Raw genomic sequence first — 14,578 nt, forward strand, 5'->3', positions numbered from 1 at the left:
CAATCCTTTCAAATAGTGCCTCTCCCTGGTGACTGATCATTCAAATGTCTGTGCCTGTGGGTGCACTCTTATTCAATCCTCCACATTCTACTCCCTGGCCCCCAAAGATTTGTAGACATATAGTGCAAAAATGCATCCATTCCACTTTAAAAGTCCCCTAGTCTATCATAATTTCAAGAGTTTTTAAAACTCTAAGACACTTGGCAATCTCTTAACTGTAAGCCACTATAAAATCAAAATGAAAACTCAGATCACACACTTCTAACATATAATGGCCCTGAGTATATATCACCTTTCGGAAAGGGAGGAAAGGGAGCATAGTAAGGAAATTCTGAACCAAAGCAGACTGAAAACCATCGGGGCAAACTCCAAATTCTGCATCTCCACGCCTGATGTCAATATGTTCTTCAGATTCCCAACTTCTTTGAGCTTTGTTGACTGCAACACACTTGTCTCTTGGGCTGGCTCCAGCTTTCCATGACAGGTATCCCATGACTCTGGCATCTAAGGAATCTTGGTGTCTCCAACACTGTCCAGGCATCACTTTCACAGATGGATGCAGTGCCTCTCTGAGCCTCCATGCAGGTACAGACCAAGCCTTGGAGGGAGATTCCACAGCCCTTTCTCGTATCCTTGACTTGAAAGCCAGAAGCACAGGGACAGAGCTGCCAAGTTGTAGTGTTTGAGAGGGCTGGAACTTGGCTCCTTGTTTAGTCGCATTTGCCTCAGCTTTCTGTTGTTGATGGCTTCCTTCACTGATTAAACTTTTCTTTCATTCCTTTCATAAGTCAAAAGCTTACCTGGATGGGCGGGGTGTTACCCTGAGGTCATCACTCCCTTTACAGTTAGCATCAGTAAACTTTATCTCCTTGATCCCTAGAACTCCCGTCTCCTACTTTACATTGCCTGGTGATCCTTTTCTCTTCAAGTTGTATATTTTGTTTCTTTGTTTGTCCAGTTTGCTCCTTTTCCTTATAGGTCAACATAAGAGTGGCCATTAATAACCACCCAACAATTTCTTCTGCCAAAATTATTAAACCAAAATGCTTCTCTTTAACCTCAGGCAGGTTTTAGTACAAGGGCAAAAAGTAGTCACGTTATTTACAAAAAATATCACAAAATGGTTTCTAGGCCACTTAATAATCTTCCCCTCTGAAACTTCCTCCAACAAACAGCAGTCAGGACTGTCTGAGAAATACACCAGTCCCTGATATAGTCCTGTCTTTGTCACTGTTCCGTTGCTGTGAAGAGACATCATGATGAAGGCAACTCTTAGAAGCAAAAGCGTTTACTTGGGGGCTTGCTTCTAGTTTCCATTATCATAATGATAGGAAGCGTGGCAGTTTGCGCGGTGCTGGGCAAGTAGCTGATCCACTGGTGATAGGGGCTTTTGAAAACCTCAAAGTCCACCCCAATTCCTCACTTTCTAATCCTTTCAAACAGTGCCACACCCTAGTGACTAAGCATTCAGATTTATGAGCTTGTGGGGAGCATTCCTAAACCACTACTGTAGGCTTGGAGCGACTGACTGAGTCCAAAGTGAATCCTTGTGTGGTGGGACATTTTGCACATACCCGCCCACGTTTACAAACTAACCTTGGGGTTTGTAGACTTTCTTGCTAGTCCATCCCATACATAGCAGGCAGCAAATGGTGGTACTTTTACTGTCCAGGTACAAGACATATTTCATGGCCTCTGGTTTGATAGACAGTTTATCTTTTTGCTATGTTGTATCTCCATACATACAAGCATATAAATTTATCAGTCTAAGTAGGTTTAACTACTTTTTGTCATTGTTCATGAACCTACAATGGCTTTGCTGTTTTAGTCTAAGTATTATGATGCCCAGTTCTAGTTTGAATAATCTGTCTTTTGGTGTCACCCTCCCCACTGTACCCTGGATGTGCACCTCCTGCATTGATCATCTGTCTCAACTTCATCACCTCACTGGTTTCTAGTGCTGCCAGCTCCACTTAGGGTGTCCTGCTTACTACCGTCCTCTGCCTGGTTCTTTACATTCAGCCTCTTTTGGACATAGTCACTAAAAATGATTTGTTCTGTATTATAATATCAGGCTACAGTTTAATATAGGAGTTTTATGTGGCTCTTTACTATTAGGCAGTGTATTTTATGGTTTTTAAACATGATCTTAATGTGTAGCTCATGCTGACCCTTGAACTCACTATGTAGCCCAGGCTAGCCATGCCTCAAACTTGTAATCTTGCCTCCACTTCTGAGTGCTAGATTTATCATCACGTACCACAATGCCTGCCTATTTACTATTAGATATTTTTGATCCATAAAGATTTATAAAGTAAAGGAATTTTGTGTGTGGAGAACTGGTTGTTTCTATGCCCTTCCTTATCTAGGTGAATGCTTATCATTTATTGCTCCTTTGCTTTTCTAATAATTGAAAGTGATACTTATGTTTTAAGGTTAAAAGAGTCTGAGGAAAATCAATTTTGATTGTATTTTTGGTAGAAGGAGGATTTAGAAAGGAAATAATCTGTGATACGGAAATTGTAGGCACTGACACAGGAACATTTAAATTATGAGTGGTGGCGAATGGATGGCTAATACTGAGGGAGGTGTGTATTCCACTGAAGTAGTAGTTGATGATGATTTGAATTTAAATTCCAATATTTTTCTCTGTTTGACTTGTTTTTATTGAAATTAAAAATTTAAACTAAATTACAAAACTCCAGTTGAGTAGCTAGCAGGTGTCACATAGAGAAGATAGTTTCTGTATTTTAGTGTTTCCATTCCACACTTGTACTGAAAACAGCCATTGGAATTTTAATAGTCTTCATATTTGGGCTCTCTTTTACTTTGTGTTATCTGGTTTTGATAACCTGTTAGAATTAGTGGTTTTATATTTTATCATAGTTAATATATTAAGAATATTTTATATCAATAGGAGTCATATTTCTAGTGTTTTGCTTTTAAGTTTTACTCATTATTTACTACATGTAAACTAAGTATACAGACTGTGTCATCTTAGTGACATTGTGTGTAGTCTCCTGCGCACTTGGTGATGCTTTGATTTTCTTCTCACATTATCCTCTTTTCTTCCATAATTTGGCCTTTCTAATTTTGTATTTTCTTGAAATTTATACATTTTTATGTATTTTGGTCTGATTCTTTAATGTGATTCTGAAGATGATCCATGTGGTATTTTGTAGCAGTTTTGTTCACCTGCTGTTACATTTGTGTCTTGTTTCAAATTGTGAAGAACTGTCCTTTATTTTTTTTTCTTCATTTTGGATTCAGGACTTCTAGCCCTCGCTCTCCTCACACTCCCTGTGTAGCAGAAGGTGATGGTGACGGTCTTGGTCTTGTGCACGCAAAGCTCTCAGTTTACCAGACTAAGCTCATGCACAGCCCTCTTGTAATAGCTTCTTTAAATGTTTGTATGCGCGTGTATGGTATTTATGTGAGTGTGAGAAGGACGTGTTGATGGTAAAGCTGTGACAGCTTTCAGGAGTTGGAGAATGACTTCTGCATTGTTTCGAGAAGGGTTTTGGTTATTTCTGTTTTCTGCTAGCTATCTTGGGAGCTGCTTGGTTATGTCCTGTTTCTGTGTCCAGTTTCCCCATCCAAGTGCACTGGGATTACAGAAGTTTAATACAGTGTTACTGTATCCAGCTTTTGAAGGGGGGTTTGGGTGTCTGAACTCATCATTACATAGCTAATGCTTTACCTACTACACCAGTCCCCTATTCCATTTATTTACAGTTATGGAAGATTGCCATTCCCCATGACTCTGTAGTGTCACACAAGCATAAACCAGTGGCATGTGTGCTCACATGGACCATATAATGAACTAGTGTCACATTAGCATAAATTAGTGGTGTATTTATGTACATGTATCATATGATGGTCTAGGTTAACATTAATTAATTTTGTTTTTAAACATTAAAAACAGAAGCATCTATCTAAAAACATTCTGATTTTGTGTGAATATACTGATGGAATTATTTGTTTTGTGTTTTATTTGGTATTTGTAAGATTATTTTGCTATGTCATTAGGTTTTATAGCATGTCTTAGAAAAGCCTAGTATTGTCTTCAGATATCTACTTCTCTTCTGCCTCTATCACTCTACTTACACACCTGGTAGGCCTTTGCACTTCCCTTCAGTATTTTCTGCCCTCCTGTATGTTCAATCTGAGGATTTCCTTCTTAGCATGCTGGTAATAAATATTGATTTGGATTTTTTTCAGATTTGGAATTTTACTTACTCCTCAGAGCTGGAATTATAGACTTGTGTCACCATGCTCAATTTAGGATTTTCAGTTTCTTCTAAATAATTTTAACCTTAAAATTTCTGAGTTATCAGGCATAGCTACTTTTATTTATTACCATTCATATTTGTTAGTGTATTTGCCTTGCTCATCATGCATGTATGTATGAATATTCTCACTATAGTGACACTATAAGAATGCTCATTTTTACTCTATGGACATGTATGTGTATGTGCATGTGGGGGCCAGAGATTGGCAGCTGATGTTTTCCACTTCATTTACTAAAGCAAGGCCCCTTGCTCTCCAATTTTTCTTCTTTCTCTGTTAGCTTACCCTGAGGGTCCTGTCTTCACTTTCTGAGTTTTGAGATTATATCCTTCCAGGCTTTGATGTGGGTGCTGGGACCTCAAGCTGAGTCCTTTTACACTTGTGCAGCAGGCAGTTTATTGAGCTAACTCCTCAGGTTCTATTGGTGTGCACTCATCATGCAAGATAAGTAGGTTCATTGTAACATCATGGTATCATACATGTATGTTATATTTTGATTATATCCACCCCCAATAACCTCTGTCGCTCTTCAGTCACTCCACAGGTCCCGTTTCTCACTCCAAGTAGTATCACTACTTTTGTGGGGGTTTGGTTTTTAACTATAAAGTTTGCATGAGAGGAATTGCAATATTTATCTTTCTGAGTTTATATTATATATCTTCAGTCCAGTTCATTATCTTGTAGATGCCATGATTTCATTTAAAAATATTTTAAAGCATCGATTCATATGTGTTTATGCATGTGTACATGTGTATGTGTGGGAACACAGGTGCATGACATCCAGAAGAAAGGCAGAAATCAGTTCTCTTTGTCCACTGTGTAGATCCCAGGAATTGGACTCAGCAGTAAGCACTTTTACTCACTGAGCCATCTCAGTGGCCTCGTACTTTCATTCCTGTGATTGAATAGAACTCCTTTGTGCATATATGATACATTTCCTTTATCTGGTCATTTGTTGCTGGGCTGATTTCATTATGTTGGTTAATGTGTTTGTTACTGCAGTAAACATGGTATACAGATATGTCTGGGGTGTGCAGACATAGAATACCTTGTGTCTATCCCAGAAGTTTGGTATAGATGGATCATGTGATCATTCTTAGATTTTTTTTTGAGGAAACACCATACTGTTTGGCGTAGTACCTGTCTGTATTATTCACACCATACTAGCAGTAGATAAAGATCCCTATTCCTTGTAAGTATTTGCTTTTCATTAATGGCTAAGATACTGAACACCTTCTCTTAAGTTTATTGGCTATTTATGTTTCTTTTGAGAACTCTCGTCAATTCATTTGCCTATTTGTTGGTTGGATAATTTGTTCTTTTGATAACAAATTCAACGAGTTCTGTATTTTGGATAATAATTCCCTGTCAGCTGAGTAGCTGAGGGAGGTTTTCTCGCATTCTGGAATGCTCTCTCTTCATCCTCTGCTCCTCTGCTGTGCAGAGACGTGGTCTGTTGCAGTCTCTTTGTCAGTTCTTGCCCTTGTGTCCCACGCTATTCAGAGTCACTTACTGTCCCTATAGAAGATTCAGCTATATTACATGCTTGATCCATTTTAAGTTGGTTTTTGTGTAGCATGGAAGATAGAGGCTTAGCTTATCCTGTAACACAGATTCCCAACTTCTTATCACTGCCTTTCCTCTGATGTACACTAGTAAGCACCTCTGTCATGAATGAATTATTTCAGGGTCCTCTGTTTTCTCACTGGTTTACATGTGGGTTTATGTGTTACTGTCAAGACGTAATTATCTTAATATCCAGTTTGAAGCTTTATTTTTTAAATATCCTAGGGATCTGCTTTTTTGACTGCTATTTCTGTTTGCTCTAGATGATCTAGTTTATTTTCTAGTACAACTGATTTTTTAATTGAATGCCAGATATTGCATATGAAAAATTATAGAGAATTTAAGATCTAACATGATGTTACCTTTACTCCTGGAGAAGTTATTTCCTCATCACAGAGGTGCAAAATAATTGAAAAGTCTATATTGTCTTACTACTAATGAAAATTGAGAAACTCTCTAATTCAGGTCACTGCTGATCTACTCAAGATCAGTTCACACTGCTGATCTACTTGAGTTCACACTGCTGGTCTACTTGAGTTCACACTGCTGGTCTACTTGAGTTCAGTTCACACTGCTGGTCTTCTTGAGTTCAGTTTGCACTGCTGATCTGTTTGAGATCAGTTCACTCTGCTGGTCTCCTTGAGTTCAGTTTTACCAGGGTTGATCTTGCCTTAACAGTAGCTCCTCCTCAGCTCTCAGTTTGTTACTCCTCAACTTCAGTGATTTTTTTTTCCATGTATAATTTCCCCTTTGTGTCATCTTCCTCTTGAGGATTGACCAAATCTTGCAGGGACAGAGACAATTCTCAAAATTATACCTCTTTGGATTTTCAATGTGTCTTACAATCATTACCCCATGCTTCGTTATTCCCTTAGCTCTTGTCCATCATTTCAGATAGGTGTTTGTGTTTAAAACAGAATCGATTGTTGCCTAGTTCATTATGTTTTAACAAGTTATTGTGACATTTTTTAATACTGAATTATCTTTAAAATATTATTTAAAACTCTGCAGTTTCTTTGGAGATCATCAGACATGTTTTACTTGTATGTAGTTTCTTAGCATGGAGCTGGATATATATTCTTGATGGAAAGGTTCAAGGCATATGAAACGATGGCAGCTAAAATTGATGCAGGTGTTGCCATGGAACTATGTTTGGTTATGGTAGTTTCCAGGGAAAGTTGGCTGTCAGGCAAGTTTCTGGAGTTCAGTATTATTTTGTCCATCTGTCTCTTCTAAGGGCAGGAAGGAAATGATAGCTCATGTGTAAGTAGCTATACCTACAAACATTTACATTTCCCGAATTTGCTTACATTTCTTTGCTTTTCTAAAGTTATTTAACCTCACTTAGCCTTTTAAAATCCTTTCTCTTAATAGGAGAGTATTTCCCGAATCCACTGATGAGTAAGGCCTTAATTGACTTAGACATGCTTTTTCAGATGATGCACTAACTTGGGATTTTCATGTAGATATCAGAAATAGTTCTCTGTTCATCTTTTCAGAGTCAAGAAATGATACCTGTTGGTTGGCAATTGTCTCTTTTTCTCCATTTTTTTTTCTTACTAACCAAAAAGTTTTCAACTAAAGTTATCAAGGATTCCATGCACTTCCAAGATAGGAATAACATTAACCCAAGGACTCAATTCTTTTCTGTCTTCACTGCTTACAGACAGGGAACACAGTCTCTTCAGCCTGGACCTGTGTCGAAGAATTTGGAGAAAATAAGCAGGTAAGAAAACATCTCTTAGGAATATTGTGGTATATTTCATTCCAAGAAAAACAGTTTTCAGCTAATCCTCTCTTGACCATGAGGAAATACCTAGAATTGTTTGATAAAACCGTGTGTGGTATTTTGTTTATAATAGTTTTACTAGCTAAAGACTCATTAAGGAAAAATTAAAGGTTAAATGGGTTTCCATATGTTATATATTTTCCAATCTTTGAATCTGACAATGTTCTGATATCTAAATTGAACCACTATGATTGTAAATAGTAGTTTGAATCAGATATAGTTAAGAGTAAATCTACATTTCAATTATCTAGTGTTTCTCAAACACTATGAATGAGACATTTTCTACATTATTATAGTAATATTTTGACTCTAAATTATTTTTAGAAAAATTCAGTTTGTTGTTTCCTCACCAGAGCACAATAAAGAGACCTGTTGGTGGGGGTGCAGTTTGAAGGCAGTTTATGATTTGCCAGGAACCCCTTTTATACATGTAAAGGGATCAGCCCATGTAATAATTCTGTGTCCTGAGTAGGTTACTTCAACAGCATGTGCCTTGATTCAACATTATCAAAGGGAGCAGTGAGAGAGCTTCAGCACTCAGAAGGGTTCTTTTGTTCCTGATCTTGTTTGGTCTTTTTTGGCGTGTACTAAGTGCTAGACTCATTAATGTCTATGAGATATATATTTATTATTCTTGACCCTTAAATCTTAGACTCTAAACTTATCCTTACAGATTTTAGCAAAACTAGCTGTAGGTCTTAATTCTTACATAAATTTCAAACACACAGTACTATTTTAGAGCCACTTTCTTTTAATCTCATGAATTTAAAGCTTGACTTAGAAAGAGTTATTGTGAGTACTGACTTACTGGCAAAACTGAAACCGGTGAAGAATTGTGTCTTTAGGTCTAAACCTTTCTCTTGAGTCTGGCCCAGATATATTTAGTGAGCTACAGTGTGGGACCTGTTCTGAAGCCTAGACTTACAGATCCCATCATGGTTCTTGTTCTGAAGGCTGTGTCCAGACAGCTTAGAAATTAGAATTAGAAGGAGTTCGTCTCTGAATGGTCAGCTAAGGAGCCAGCATGAACTAAGTCCTCTGCATCTGTGTGACAGTTGTGTAGCTTGGTCTTTTGTGGGGCCCCTAAGCTGTGGGACCAGAACCTGTCCCTAGTGCATAAGCTGGCTCATTGGAACCTATTCCCTGTGGTGGGATGTCTTGTTCAGCCTTGATGTAGCCGCAGGGCGATTGGTAATGAAAAATCCCCAGACTATCTTGATACAAAATATACAGCTTTAATAAACAGAAGTAAGACTTACAACAGCTTACACCAGAATCCAAACGATCCATCTGGACGCAGGAGCCAGGCAAAAAAGAGAGCTAGGAGCGCGCTTGCTAGGTTTATAGGCAGGCTTTTGCCTGAGGGCGGCACGCCCCAAAAACAGAATATGATTTGCTGAACTCCCCTATCACGGGGAGGAGCTTGGTCGTGCCCCAACTTGATATGCCAGGTTTTGCTGATTCCCATCAGCAAAGTAAGAAAGAGGTCTTCCTTACTCTATCTGAATGGAGACAGAGAAGGAGTAGATGGGGGTGTAAAAGGGAGTTCAGGGAATGGGAGGAGAGAAAGGAGGAGAAACTGGTTGGTATGTAAAATAAAAAAATGGTGAATAATGAAAAAGATAAGTCTGTCATGATCTCAGTATGTAGGAGAAACTAGCAGTAGAAGGAGTCTGTTACTATGATCTCTTAGTACATAGGGAGCAATTGACATCTCACAATGTGGTTTGTTTGGGCTTCTTTCTTCTTCAAAAGGAAAGCAGCTGGAGTAACTTCAGCATTGTGGACACTGTCTTTATATCTGCTCCTCCTTTACTGTTTGCCTATATGCTGAATTTTGGTCTCTAGAGGGGTTTATTGTTGTTCATGTTTTCTTGTTATTTCCAAGTACCGGGGAAGTAGAGGCAAAGGGATTAGAATTAAGCTCATCCCTGGTACAAATTTAAGGATAACCTGAGATACGTGAGACACTAGGTTGGGGCAGGAACCGAGAGAGAGATCTCTATTAGAACATTCTCATGGTTGATCTCCCACCAATACAATTGAAATTACAAAATTTTTAGCACATAAGAAAATGTGCAGAGAGCTGCATGCACTGAGAAGAGGTACAGGCCACACCCAGGCTACTTAGAGAGTCGTGCCTTCCTTCGACTTGACCTTTGTGCTCCTGCCCTGTCGGAATGGAGGCCTTTGGAGATGCTTGCTTTCAAATATCCTGCTTAAGGTTTCTTAAAAACTTGAAACAATACCTTCCTACGAATCAGGAATCTGAAAATTTTAGCTTGTTCTGTACCCATATACCTGTGGACCTATGGGTCTGCCTTAACCTAAATCAGCTGTCTTTGTCATTCATATGAATTGGAGTCATCTGAATTAACACCTTGTAAAGGTTCAGTCCATTCTCTATTTTCAGTTTCGAATTAGATAGTAAAAAGTTTATTAGTATTAATAGTCAAAAGACAAAACCAATATTGATGAGCAAGAAGCTTACCATATTTGAACAAAGGTATTTCCATAGGTAATGCACACATTATTAGTCATAAAGGAATATAAATTAAAACCACAGTGGAATACATATGTACTGGCAAAGCTATAGTTAAAAATACTAGACCAGGTTTGGTGGTGCCTACCTGTTTTCACATTATCTAGGAGGAAAAAGTAGGAGAATCAGTGCAAACTTGAGACCAAAGTTTTCTACAAGATCAGCCAGAGTAAGACGTAGTATGCAACAACCTCCACCCAACCCCCCATGTGTGCACGTGCTGGCATACCAACTGTTGTGGAAGATGTGATGTAACCAACTGGCAATTTCATATTTTACTGTTGGAATACTCTAGAGCATACTATCTCTACCCCATGCCCTAGCAGTCCTATTCCTAGGTATTTACCTCAGAGAAAAAGAAAAAATTGTGAAAAGGTTTATGTAAGAATGAGCATAGAGCATATCTGTAAGAGATTTGTATTAGGAGAATCACATGTTCATCAACAGATGACTGCATAAAATCATAGTGTATTCATACAGCTGAGAAATACTTAACAATAAAATGGAAGAAAGTGCTGAAATAGAGAACTTGAATTTCAGAAATTATATTAAATAAAGAAGCTAGAATAACAAATATTTTAAAAATAACAAAATCCAAAACCAGATGAATGAATCCATGGTGGTAGAGTTAGAAAGTGATTGCAGACCGGAAGGAGACAGGTGACTTGATGACAGCCTCTGTGACTGTCAGATCCGATACATGAACGCAGTGTGTCTTTTACTGTCTGCAAATTGTGCTTCAGTTTTCACTATCAAGACAGCTGATTGCAGGGGTGTAAAATTTAAACTCTGAAATTGGCTCCCTCTCGTTCATTAATAAGGGGAAGGGGGTGTAGAGTTGAGTCTGGGACCCTGAAGATGCACTTGAAGAGGAATAACTGGGATGGGGTGGGGACAAGTATGGACATGCTTGGAATTTTAACTCATGTGTTAATTTTTTCTTTTTTCCGTTTTCTGTTTTCTATAATATGTTAATTGTGTCAAAGGAATATGCCCCTACTCCTACGTTTATTTAACTATATATTTTCAGTTTACATTTAATTTATGATCTTAACATGTGTTCTATTTTCTAATCAGCCATTTGTTTTCCTGAATGTTCTTAGATTCGTAATGGTTTTAGGAGTAGTACTTACTTGTGAAGTGCTTGTGAAATGTTAATCAACATATCGCAAGTCTTTCACTTGCCCATTTCTTGCAGTAGTTTCGAGATTTTTCTCATATCATCTTATATGAATAATGTTATGAATCATCTTCTAATTTTGGATTTAATGTAGTTTTCTCTAAAAATGAGAGTATAGTAGGTGGTCCATGTTTGCTTAAAGATTTGTGATAGAGGACTGCCAGAAATGCTAAATGTTATGCTCATAGCCAGCTTTGTATCTTGTTTTTACATCTTTCTCTGGAGATACATTCTGAGTCCACATTTTTTTTAGTAAGCTCCATTGATACTTTGAATTGATAGAAACTCAAAGAAAGCATGGTAGCTCCTGGACAACTGTATTTTCTGTCTGGTGACGTCACTTGTAAATCATGTTGTTGATGAGTACATTAGTAAAGTTTTAAAAAACTTGGTACATTAGACTTATGTGGCTACTAAGGAACTGGTCTTTAACAGGAAAAATCAGAACTTTTAAGGGGCAATTTATTCATCAGTACATAGACTATCTTGCGTTTTAGTTTATGTTCAATACCTCAACCCTTGGATAAAGTAGATTCTTTTAAAAGAAGAAATAAATCTGATGTTAGAAAAGTAAATGGTTTCAAAGTAATTTTTCAATTCAGAATATCCAAAATATTTTGAACATTGTTTTGGACATACCAAAACATGTTTATGATTTCTTAAAACAAGCTGCTCTATTGATCTTGTAGTACCATTCATTAAAAATTAGTTTATAAAATTAATCTAATTAAAGTTTTACAATGCTAGCAATTAAACCTATTTACAACTGATTTTCATTTTTTATTTTTTCTTAAATAGGTCCTTTCTGATGTTGCTTGAGCTTACTCTCCTGCAGTTGGTCTCATTCCTGTTGGTTACATATTAAGTCCCATGACAACATAAAGTTGATGCACACGTGTTGTAGGGCTCATAGTGAATGATACAGGGAAGAAAACTTGACTTGTACATTAAATGACCTATTCCACTTCCCATTACAACAGCACAGCTTCTACCAATGATTATTTTACAATTGCAGTCGCCGCTTTGAATACACTGCAGTAAAGAGCATAGTTGAGTTTTTGGAAAGTACAGGATCTACAAATTTGGTCAATAAAACACACACATACAGAAATACTATAATTAAGGAAGCAGGAAATTATTGGTACATAAGATGAACGGTTGTTTGAAATAGTAATTTCAAATATAATTGTTTTAATAATTTGGTTAATTTTAGATATTTTTCTATACTATTAGGTTGATAATGGTTTTTGAAGTTCATTTGGTAGAGATGATTCATTTTACTGTTTTGTGGTACCAGTGAGACTCTAATGTTAAATTGATGTATTTGGTTATATGAATGTTTGTGCCAACATTTAAATAATGAAATTTTGGACAGTTAGTTTGTACCAGATGTCAGGGGCAAATGTTTGTGCTGGTTTAATGCTTGATATAGTTTCAAAAAAGAAAAAAGAAAGAAACCGAATTTGCTGTTCTTTTTTTCCTTATATATCAGACCCAAATTTAAAGAAACTTCTTTGTTGATTAAAGAGAAATCAGAGGTTCTCTTTTTCTGTATTAAAAAGAAAAAGATAGCCAGAATGTCCTATTGTGAAATCTCCCCAGCAGTGTTGTCAGTTAAGGAGAGTCCTGATTTGATGTAACTGTTATGTTTGCACTGCAGTGATAGTAATCCACCACCATAACGGTATCACCAAGTATTTAAATGTTAGAACATTATGTTAAAACATGATTGTCTGAATGTTTGTCTCTTGAATTAAATTTGTGTCCATAAAGATGTGCAGTATAATTGTTCATATATATTTATTTACAGACTACAATTTCCGTCGCAGCTCAATAAATAGTCTTTCCCCTGTTAGCGCTACCCTCTCTTCTGGGACGCCCAGCGTGCTTCCTTATACTTCAAGGCCTTATTCTTATCCAAGTTATCCCTTGTCACCAACAATATCACTTGCTAATGGCAGCCATGTTGGACAACGACTATATATCTCCAATCAGGCCTCATTCTTCTGAAGAAAATCTGGGTACAGTAGTATAAATTTTCTTTGTATAAGGCATGAAAATTAAAGTACTGTTGTATTTTAGAATTGAGTTTGCACATTTGACTTTAAAAACAATATATTTTAACATATTAAACATTAACTGTAATTCAGAATGACAAGAGTGGTAGAATTAGCAGAGATGCACTTAAAAGTTACTCAGTGGTAGCAAACTACCACTGTTCTTTGTGAACTTTGGGACTTTCTAATTCCTAGTTTGAAAAGATTCCAGTAGTTTATGTTCTTTTTGTATAACAACTTTGTAAAGCATCATTTCATAACTATTGAAGTACTTAAAGACAGTGTTTACACTAGACTAGATTACCAAGGATCACTATCTGTAGTGGAGTTCGGAATAGTTATGTAACCAGAAGCATCTAACTATTATGTAGAAAGAAATGATGAGACAAAAAAGATTAAGATGCAAATTTTTGGCAGTCATAATGAAAAAATCAGTCAACCATTGTGGTCCTTGAAGTAACTAAATATTTTTGTTAATATTTGTTACATGAATAAATTATAATTTTGCTGTTAATAAATTTAAGGTTTTTATAGTTATATTTCATGTATGTTTTGATATTCATTGTTTTGGCAAGAAGTGTTAATGTTTTTAAATGTTGAAATCATGTGTTAATTTTTATAATTCAGAATCTTCAATATTAAATATATGTTGCTACTAATGTGTGTTTTGTTTTTTATTAGAATTTACACTCACAAATGTCTCTCATCTTTAAGAAGAGTTTTACTTGCCAGGTCAACAGTTGCAGGTTCAATGTCTTCATGAGATCAAAGGGTCAGATAATATAAAGAGATTTGTACAATAAAAGTAAAATCATTTTCAAGTGCCAATAAAAATGTTTTGTTGGTAGAATTACAGAAGTTTCCTTTGTTTACTAAAGAATAATTAACAAATTCAGATAATTTTGATTTCATCAGTTTATTAGCATGCATGATTAATTATGATCATTTTCATAGTTGATAGCAGATATTTTAGATATCATTAATATCTAAATACTGAATAATAAAAATAATAAGTGGTAGAGCCAGAGCCAGAATTTGCGTACACATAATTAAAAATAGTTCTAAATAACTTCCCTTACAGCTTAATTTGATTGTTGTAGCAGGAAGTTAGAAGAAGAGTAAATGAGTCTCAGTTTTGCAGTGCTGGAGAAGGG

At 36.5% G+C, this 14,578-nt stretch overlaps 1 protein-coding gene across 3 annotated transcripts in view; it reads left to right on the forward strand.

The window, feature by feature from the left end:
• The window catches only part of Rbm46 (RNA binding motif protein 46), a 39,847-nt gene extending 25,764 nt beyond the window's left edge, over positions 1-14,083 (forward strand). Inside the window, exons 5-6 of one of the 3 annotated variants that reach the window (XM_085682517.2) lie at positions 7,523-7,582; positions 12,166-13,321. In XM_085682517.2, the coding sequence (XP_085538643.1) occupies positions 7,523-7,578 (56 nt within the window). In that variant the 3' untranslated portion in view covers positions 7,579-7,582; positions 12,166-13,321. Of the gene's footprint in view, positions 1-7,522; positions 7,583-12,165 lie in introns of all 3 variants that reach the window. The other 2 variants (XM_085682519.2, XM_085682516.2) reach the window with 2 other exon arrangements.
• The last annotated feature ends 495 nt before the right edge of the window (positions 14,084-14,578 follow it).

Source organism: Myodes glareolus, chromosome 20 (genome assembly GCF_982192425.1).
Source record: "Myodes glareolus chromosome 20, mMyoGla1.1, whole genome shotgun sequence".
Classification (NCBI taxonomy): domain Eukaryota; kingdom Metazoa; phylum Chordata; class Mammalia; order Rodentia; family Cricetidae; genus Myodes; species Myodes glareolus.